The sequence below is a fragment of the Acipenser ruthenus genome, chromosome 29 (genome assembly GCF_902713425.1).
Source record: "Acipenser ruthenus chromosome 29, fAciRut3.2 maternal haplotype, whole genome shotgun sequence".
In the NCBI taxonomy this organism is placed as follows: Eukaryota; Metazoa; Chordata; class Actinopteri; order Acipenseriformes; family Acipenseridae; genus Acipenser; species Acipenser ruthenus.
This window is the reverse complement of record NC_081217.1, coordinates 17,353,895-17,362,856: the sequence shown is the minus strand read 5'-3', so window position 1 is coordinate 17,362,856 and position 8,962 is coordinate 17,353,895. Positions and strand designations below refer to the sequence as shown.

The 8,962-nt window shown below is 40.6% G+C and overlaps 1 protein-coding gene across 2 annotated transcripts; it reads right to left on the bottom strand.

Annotated features, from left to right (window-relative positions):
* Nucleotides 1-754: 754 nt before the first annotated feature.
* LOC117426791 (gastricsin-like) lies at nt 755-8,915 on the bottom strand. 2 transcript variants are annotated; one of them, XM_034044808.3, is made up of 9 exons: nt 5,945-8,915; nt 5,658-5,814; nt 5,279-5,396; nt 4,874-4,992; nt 3,919-4,118; nt 2,620-2,736; nt 2,276-2,423; nt 1,593-1,691; nt 755-1,129 (listed from the first exon to the last, which is right to left on the bottom strand). In XM_034044808.3, exons 1-9 carry the CDS (start codon nt 6,001-6,003, stop codon nt 965-967), a joined length of 1,182 nt encoding a protein of 393 aa, XP_033900699.1. In that variant the 5' UTR covers nt 6,004-8,915; the 3' UTR covers nt 755-964. The 2 variants fall into 2 exon arrangements, with proteins under 2 accessions (XP_033900699.1, XP_033900689.1); XM_034044798.3 differs by having other exon boundaries at nt 5,658-8,915.
* Between the last annotated feature and the right edge of the window lie 47 nt (nt 8,916-8,962).

Sequence of the window (8,962 nt, the reverse complement as noted above, 5' to 3'; positions counted from 1 at the left end):
TTACATAATGAACTATGTATAAGATGAATAACTGAAGATCAATAGAAAATATATATGAAGCATACAAGGCATGCACTGTCCTTCTCCTCAGTAATGGATCTTTACTTTCACCAGTCCAAACCACAAGTGCAGCCCTTTATTCCATGACACCAGCTATAATGTAGCATGGTCGTGGCTCCCACTTACCCACTAATGCCATTCCACCAGCACTTTCATTCGTGTTGTGAGGTGGAACACACATAGCACAGCCTCATAACTGTGACTATAGACTACAGCACAATGAAGGGGCAGCGGTCTGCTGTAATCGATTACTATACTGTGCTTTTACCATGGTATACTGCAGTAAACTTTTATAATGATTATTATTATTATTTATATCTTAGCAGACTTCATGCTAATCTGGTCCTGCTGTGTAGGTTCTAAGGGAGGCTTAACATTGTCTTGGAGGTCAAATTCAATGCAAATGCAATGATTGCAGCTTGATATTGTAATCAATTTGCATCTCAGCCCATTGAATTAAATGGAAATGCAAGGGCTGGACGCAAACCACAAACCATACAACTTTTCATGCAGCGCGCTCTGTAGATGAGAGGTTTAGTGTGGGTCTTACGCTGATGTCAGTGTTATTTACTCATCCCCCACTAGGAGGCGATCCATTACAATATGCGTTTGCTTACTCGCTTAACACGATCAAGACAACATTATTGTGGATTAAAAAAAAAAAAAAAAGAATACACAGAGAGTTAGATTTTTGTATAAGCTTTAATCAATTTAACAATTTGCTTTTAGAATTATGATTTACATGATTTTAAATCAGCTCCATGTATGTTTTTATTTGTATAACACACCCTCTCTCACAGCGTGTGGAGGGTGAAACCCAGGCTAGCATTGCAGCCATTCTGGTTGGTTGGTTCAAGGTGTGTTATAAAGGGATTGGACGGAGGCTGGAGTGAATGGGAGGGGCTTAAGCAGCAGCGGCGAATCCAACGCTGTTGTTCTGCCTGTCGTAGACGGAGTAATACTGCCTCAGGAACACATCTCCCAGAATCCACAGGGGCTGGCCGTTCTGGGAAGGCAGGTAGGTACCCATGATGCCGCTGGTGCAGTACTGTTGTCCGTTCTGGTTGTTCTGGAGGAAGAGAGAAAGAAGAATGTCAGGGGGGAAAACATCAGAGCAATGCATAGTGAGTTTTATTAGGGTTTATAAAAGAAACTAAACTTGAACGTGTTTGCACACATGTACCAGTAATGTCTGAAGGTATGGATGCCCTGTATTGAATCCTGATAATTATAAATCACGTAAAAACCAGCCAATAAGTATTTCTCTAAATTCTAATTGCATCTCATCCTATGTTGAGATGTCATCCTGTGCATGAACACAGGCCATCATTCTAAAGTTAGTAAAAACAACAGTTTGTGTTTAATAGTAGTTTCTGTGGGCAAGATCTGTCGTGTGGAGGGTGTTCTCTCACACAAAACTGCCCAATCACATCCTATAAAATAAGAGACACCCCACACACAATGTAATAACCTGCAATCAAGACAGAACACTGGATTCTCTGTAAGGCACAGAGGAAAGGGACATTACTTACAACGATGGTGTAGGCAGATGGGGGCAGGGGGAAGTTCACTCCATTGATGTTAAAGGTAATAGTAGGCATGTTAGCCAGGTTGTTGCAATCAATAATGTACTGAAAATAACAAGAAACAAACATTAGGATTATACAGCACGTATTGCAAATCAAACCTAAACCCTTGACCGATGCAAAACACACCAAAATATATATTTTAAATGGAGTCTCCATGAATAGATTGTTTTTGTAACTGCATAGAAGTTTTTGACTTTTTATTTGAGATGTTTTTGTTACACTTATAATTGCTCTGTAAAAATTATTATTATTATTATTATTATTATTATTATTATTATTATTATTTATTTCTTAGCAGACGCCCTTATCCAGGGCGACTTACAATTGTTACAAGATATCACATTATACATTATTTCACATTATACAGATATCACATTATTTTTAAAAATGCAATCATCGCACAGATGGAATGCAACCTCACGTTTAATTACAAAATAACAATTATAAAACAAATAGACAGAAATAAGGACGTTGCTACAGTCTTTTGTAGCCAGTATTTACACACACGGTTGAAAGAAAAAGGACATATAAAGCACAGTACAGCTTACAATTTGTATGTAGATTGAGCTGCGATTTAATTCCTAGTTACAGTGGAGACTGGTTATGTTGAGTTCCAGTGTACTCACCTCCCCATTCTCGTTAGCCTGAGCTCCAATGTACTGCTGCAGGTATCCCAGGTACTGCTGAGGGCAGGTGAGGAGGGAAGTGCCTGTGTCCACAATAGCCTGGCAGCCCCCGCTGCACCAGCCAGTCTCCTGGTTGTTGATTGAGAAGCTAAAAAATAAACACGGTTAGGCTTGAGCTTTAAGTGGTTGTTCAAAGCGAGTCTGAAATGGTTTCAGTTGGAGCGGTCTGGAGACGTATTGAAGCCAGCAATGCCTGTGAAGTGCTGTTTGAAATGTAGAGCTGCCGTCTGTATGCAATGGCATGGTCAGGTTAAGATAGAGAGAGATAAGGAAGGAGGACCTACCCATTAATTCCAATCTGCCAGTACGTCTCACTAGTGACGTCAGTCCAGTAGATGTCACCAGTGTATTGGCTCTGATCTACACCTCCAAATGTCACCTCGCTACCTTGGGCCTCATTTCTGAAGAAAAACAGCAACAAAATAATGCATTAATAAAAGAAAGTCCAACTGTATCTATAACAAGTTATAAATGATATCATAAACTGCTGTAGAATTATTACCTATCCCTTCAATAATATATAAGAACATAAGAACATAAGAAAGTTTACAAACGAGAGGAGGCCATTCAGCCCATCTTGCTCGTTTAGTTGTTAGTAGCTTTTGATCCCAGAATCTCATCAAACAGCTTCTTGAAGGATCCCATGGTGTCAGCTTCATCAACATTACTGGGGAGTTGGTTCCAGACCCTCAGAATTCTCTGTGTAAAAAAGTGCCTCCTATTTTCTGTTCTGAATGCCCCTTTATCTAATCTCCATTTGTGATCCCTGGTCCTTGTTTCTTTTTTCAGGTCAAAAAAGTCCCCTGGGTCGATATTGTCTATACCTTTTATGATTTTGAATGCTTGAAATCAGATTACTGCATCGTCTTCTTTGTTCAAGACTGAATAGATTCAATTCTTTTAGCCTTTTAAACCTGGGATAATTCTGGTTGCTCTTCTTTGCACTGAACACAATACTCTAGGTGAGGTCTTACTAATGCATTGTAAAGTTTTAACATTACTTCACACTATATCCGAGCATCTTGCTGGCCTTTTTTATAGCTGCCCCACATTGTCTAGATGAAGACATTTCTGAGTCAACATAAACTCCTAGGTCTTTTTCATAGATTCCTTCTTCAATTTCAGTATCTCCCATACGATATTTATAATGCACATTTTTATTGCCTGCGTGCAGTACTTTACACTTTTCTCTATTAAATGTCATTTGCCATGTGTCTGCCCAGTTCTGAATGGTGTCTAGATTATTTTGAATGACTTTTGCTGCTGCAACAGTGGTTGCCACTCCTCCAATTTTTGTGTTGTCTGCAAATTTAACAAGTTTGCTTACTATACCAGAATCTAAATCATTAATGTAGATTAGGAAGAGCAGAGGACCTAATACTGGTACCTGTGGTACTCCACTGGTTACCTCGCTCCATTTTGAGGTTTCTCCTCTAATCAGTACTTTCTGTTTTCTACATGTTAACCACTCCCTAATCCATATTACATGCATTTTCTTGAATCCCTACTGCGTTCAGTTTGAGAATTAATCTTTTATGCAGGACACATAATATAATACAATAGAGTATTGGGGCAAAACATACTGGCTCAGGTAGAAGGCAAAAATGTTGGCCTGCAGCAAGTTCTGCTGCATCATGGTGTCCATGACAGGGGTCTCTCCTCCTGCAGCGATGCTGGGGTAGGCCAGGCCCAGGATGCCATCAAACTGGGCGTACACAAAGTTGGTGCCGGGCTCATTGGTGCTCAGACCCACCTCCTGGTTGCTGATGGCAATGCCTCCGATCTGAGCAGCAGGAGAGTTAGTTGTTAGACTGAGCAGCACTGTGCAGCGGCAGACCTATCAAATCTGGGAACTCTTTACGTATTATTACAAGAAAATCATCAAAAAATCAAAAAAATGTAAATGCTTTGGTTGGGCTACAAACTGCTGAGTCCTATTTTGAATACAATAATAAGACCAGTGAAATTTTAAGCCAGCTACAAAGCCCAACACAATTAAAATGGATATTTATCATCACTGTGGGGAAGAAAACACCAAGAAATGTATCAGTTAGGCTTCAGTTTCTTATTTTACATTGAGGTGTCATAAAAGTATCTGAAGGGCTGTAATTGTAGAATTAACATTTACATTTAGACTTAACCTTTGCTGTTAACAAATGCCACTAGATTGCTCTTAAAAATGCTCAAAAAAGCTACAAAGTAGCCTGTCCTCAAGTGAGGACAATTGCACTTAATGAGTTAAAATAGGAAGAACCGTCAGTTAGGGAACTGTTCCACCAGAATGCTGAGAGAGTCAGTGTAGTCTCGTACAGTGTAAGAGCAGCCAGATTACATCTTACGAAATATTTACACTAACGCCACCTGCAGGATATCTAATGAACAGCATCATTAATAAAAAAATTAAAAAATCAGCATATAGTAGAACTGAATAGAACTAATGAGTGTGTCTCGATACCCAAACAGACGTTCTTTATCTACCTAGGTATTTCTCTACCCACACATCCCCGTCTCTGTGTATCTGAAGCCTGGAGTACTCACAGTGACAGTGTCGTAGCCGAAGACCCCAGTGAGGCTCCCAGTGCCGTACTGCAGGGAGAAGGACTGCCCATTACTGGACCAGGTGGAGGACTGAGTGGGGTCGAACACAGGGTGGTTTGCTGAGAAAAAAAAGAGAATTGTGTCAAAGGTGTTTTACTGTTGCTGTTGATCTATTTGTTCAGCAGACCTCATTTTCACTTTGACTCAGGCGAAGCAAATTAATTCTACTACGTTTGTGCTGCTGTACATGCTGTAAGATCACTTCTTGTGTTAGAGGGAAATATGACCCCACCCAAGCCCTACACTGCCTGTAGGAATCTAAAGTCGGATGGGGGCCTAATTATTAAGTTAAAGTGAAAAAACAAAAGCATGGAAAGTGTAATATGGAGGAGACCCTGTACTTACTGCAGGCCTGGCTGCTGCAGTACGTAGAGGCAACCCAGAGGTTGGAGGATCCGGTGTCAAACAGGACATAAAAAGACTGTGCTGGGGTCCCGATGGTGATGGGCCCATAATAGGACATCTGCAACAACAAACAAGGAAGAGGCGACGTTAGATTAGGACTGCTTATCTGTGCTGCCGATGACCTGACAATGGTTTGCAAGTGGAGTGAAACAAATGGGTTCTGCAGTGATTCTGTGCTGGCTTCCAGCCCCCAACTTCAAAAGGAATGTCTTTAATGGAAGGCATTGAGAAAGGGTTTGTCATTGAATTTACTAGGTTTCTTCATGCAGTTCATTGAGTGTTTTAGTGTTGCGGGTGAAACGAGTATGTAAGGACGTACGTCATTGTAGTTCATGAGAGGCTCGTTGGTGTAGGTGGCGTAGACATTGGGGTGCAGGCCCTGGTACTTGAGGCCAGGATCAGTGTAATGGATTGCCTTCAGCTTCCCGCTATCCTTCATCTGCTGGCGGACAGACTTGAACTTCTTCAGAGGGACCCTGGAGGCAAGAAGCTCACATTTTAATTTCTCACATAAAAGCATCAAAGCAACATACAGCACGGTGTGATGCATATGAGGAAAATGCACACAATGCATAACAGTGTTGAAAAGCATGAAAGTGTTCTCACCTGATAAGTCCCTCTGACAGAGTCAAACACGCCAAAGCAACGATCAGCCACTTCATCATCTTTCCCAACCACTTCCTCTGCTTTCCTGGATGCACTGAAACTGGGGCTAAGCAGCCACTTTTATACCATCCAGGACGCCCTCACATCCCTCCAATCTAATCAGACGACTGTATTTAATAAAACACCAGCACCCTATTTTTGACTGTTCAAAATGACGTGCCCGCATAATGTTTTTAACCTTAGAGATAAAAAGTGCGGGGTCATCGGTTAATATAGTGAATATAAACACTGTAGAGCAGGTCGTCTATAGGTAGTGCTGCGTCTGATAGCTCGCAATTAAAGTGCTCACAGTCATGCACACATTGATAACTTTTTATAACTTGTGATAACCAGTGGAAATGACTTTTAATTATTGTGCAGAGTGGAAAAACAAATATTGTTTATGTATAACTACACATCGAGCTCTTCAAACATGAATTGATAAAAGGAGATGTTGTCAAAATGGAAATATGAGCGTATGAGATGTTAGCCATTTATAAAAAAAATATGTTTTAGACTGATTAAACTTTAGCACATAGCGATAGACCAGGAGTCTAATGATCTTAACATCCATCCTAAAAGAAAGACAGAAAGAATATTTTTAAACTTTAAATGTTTGTATTTGTTAAGCTCCTGAATGAATTGTAATAACGTGACTTACAGCTGTTTCAATGCTTTATTTTATTGTGTGATTTATAACATCAATCGGGAGTTTGGGGATTGTTCACTTGTTCAGCACAGCAGTGTAAACTGCATGCTGGGGAGCACAGGGGCTTCAGTTGCTGAGTTTTCATTGGAGGGTATTAATGAGGGCTTCGTGCCCTTGCTCTGTATGAATTCACGAGTAGTGAAATCAAATAAATACATTCAATTAATAAACAGAGTATCATCTCACCGAAGGAGCCCCATGTCAAGTGCAGCACAGCACAGCAGAGCAGAGCGAGAGCGAGAGCCTTCATGGTGACTCCACAAGCAGGCCTGGATAGATCACATGGGAAGACCTTTTGTTGGTTTAGCTAATGACAGAGTTTGCATTAAAAGTTGCTTATAGTACACATGGATTAAGCAATAAGCCCCAACATAAGGAAGTCCTGCCAGGTTTGAAGGATCAGTTTCTTCTTCTGGTTGTTCCAGACATGGAGGGCTTTCCGCCATCATCTCACATCCACAGTACCAGACTGCCATACTGAGTCACACTGCGGTGAAATGTGGTCCCGATACTATAAAACATTACTGGACATCATATACAGACGTGCTCAAATTTGTTGGTACCCCTCCATAAAAAACGAAGAATGCACAATTTTCTCTGAAATAACTTGAAACTGACAAAAGTAATTGGCATCCACCATTGTTTATTCCATATTTAATAGAAATCAGACTTTGCTTTTGATTTTTTATTCAACATAATATTGTAAATAAGAAAACAAATGAAAAATGGCATGGACAAAAATGATGGGACCACTAACCTAATATTTTGTTGTACAACCTTTAGAGGCAATCACTGCAATCAAACGTTTTCTGTAGCTCTCAATGAGACTTCTGCACCTGTTAACAGGTAGTTTGGCCCACTCTTCCTGAGCAAACTGCTCCAGCTGTCTCAGGTTTGATGGGTGCCTTCTCCAGACTGCAAGTTTCAGCTCTTTCCATAGATGTTCGATAGGCTTCAGATCAGGACTCATAGAAGGCCACTTCAGAATAGTCCAATGTTTTGTTCTTATCCATTCTTGGGTGCTTTTAGCTGTGTGTTTTGGGTCATTATCCTGTTGGAGGACCCATGACCTGCGACTGAGACAGAGCTTTCTGACACTGGGCAGTACATTTCGCTCCAGAATGCCTTGATAGTCTTGAGATTTCATTGTGCCCTGCACAGATTCAAGGCACCCTGTGCCAGGCGCAGCAAAGCAGCCCCAAAACATAACCGAGCCTCCTCCATGTTTCACTGTAGGTATGGTGTTCTTTTCTTTGAAAGCTTCATTTTTTCATCTGTGAACATAGAGCTGATGTGACTTGCCAAAAAGCTCCAGTTTTGACTCATCTGTCCAAAGGACATTCTCCCAGAAGGATTGTGGCTTGTCAATATGCATTTTAGCAAATTCCAGTCTGGCTTTTTTATGTTTTTCTGTCAAAAGTGGAGTCCTCCTGGGTCTTCTTCCATGGAGCTCACTTTCGCTCAAAATGCGACGGATGGTGCGATCAGAAACTGACATACCTTCACCTTGGAGTTCAGCTTGTATCTCTTTGGCAGTTATCCTTGGTTCTTTTTCTACCATTCGCACTATCCTTCTGTTCAATCTGGGGTCGATTTTCCTCTTGCGGCCGTGCCCAGGGAGGTTGGCTACAGTTCCATGGACCTTAAACCTCTTAATAATATTTGCAACTGTTGTCACAGGAACATCAAGCTGCTTGGAGATGGTCTTGTAGCCTTTACCTTTACCATGCTTGTCTATTATTTTCTTTCTGATCTCCTCAGACAACTCTCTCCTTTGCTTTCTCTGGTCCATGTTCAGTGTGGTGCACACAATGATACCAAACAGCACAGTGACTACTTTTCTCCATTTAAATAGGCTGAATGACTGATTACAAGATTGGAGACATGTGTGATACTAATTAAAGAAACTAATTAGTTTGAAATCATCACTATAATCCAATTATTTATTATCTTTTCTAAGGGGTACCAACAAATGTGTCCAGACCATTTTAGAATATCTTTGTAGAATAAACAATAATTCATCTCTTTTCACAGCTTCTTTGCTTTATTCTATGACATACCAAAGGCATGCAAGTATACATGATAAAATAGCTTTTAATTTCATCACTTTTCAGGAGGAATGAAGCATTATTTCAATGAGCTGTAAGAGTACCAACAAATTTGAGCACGTCTGTATGTCTGCACGTGTGCATACATGTGTACCTTTAAAGCCATATGTGGGGGGAGAAAAGCTAATTTAACACATACGCGCCTGACAGAAATACTGTAGC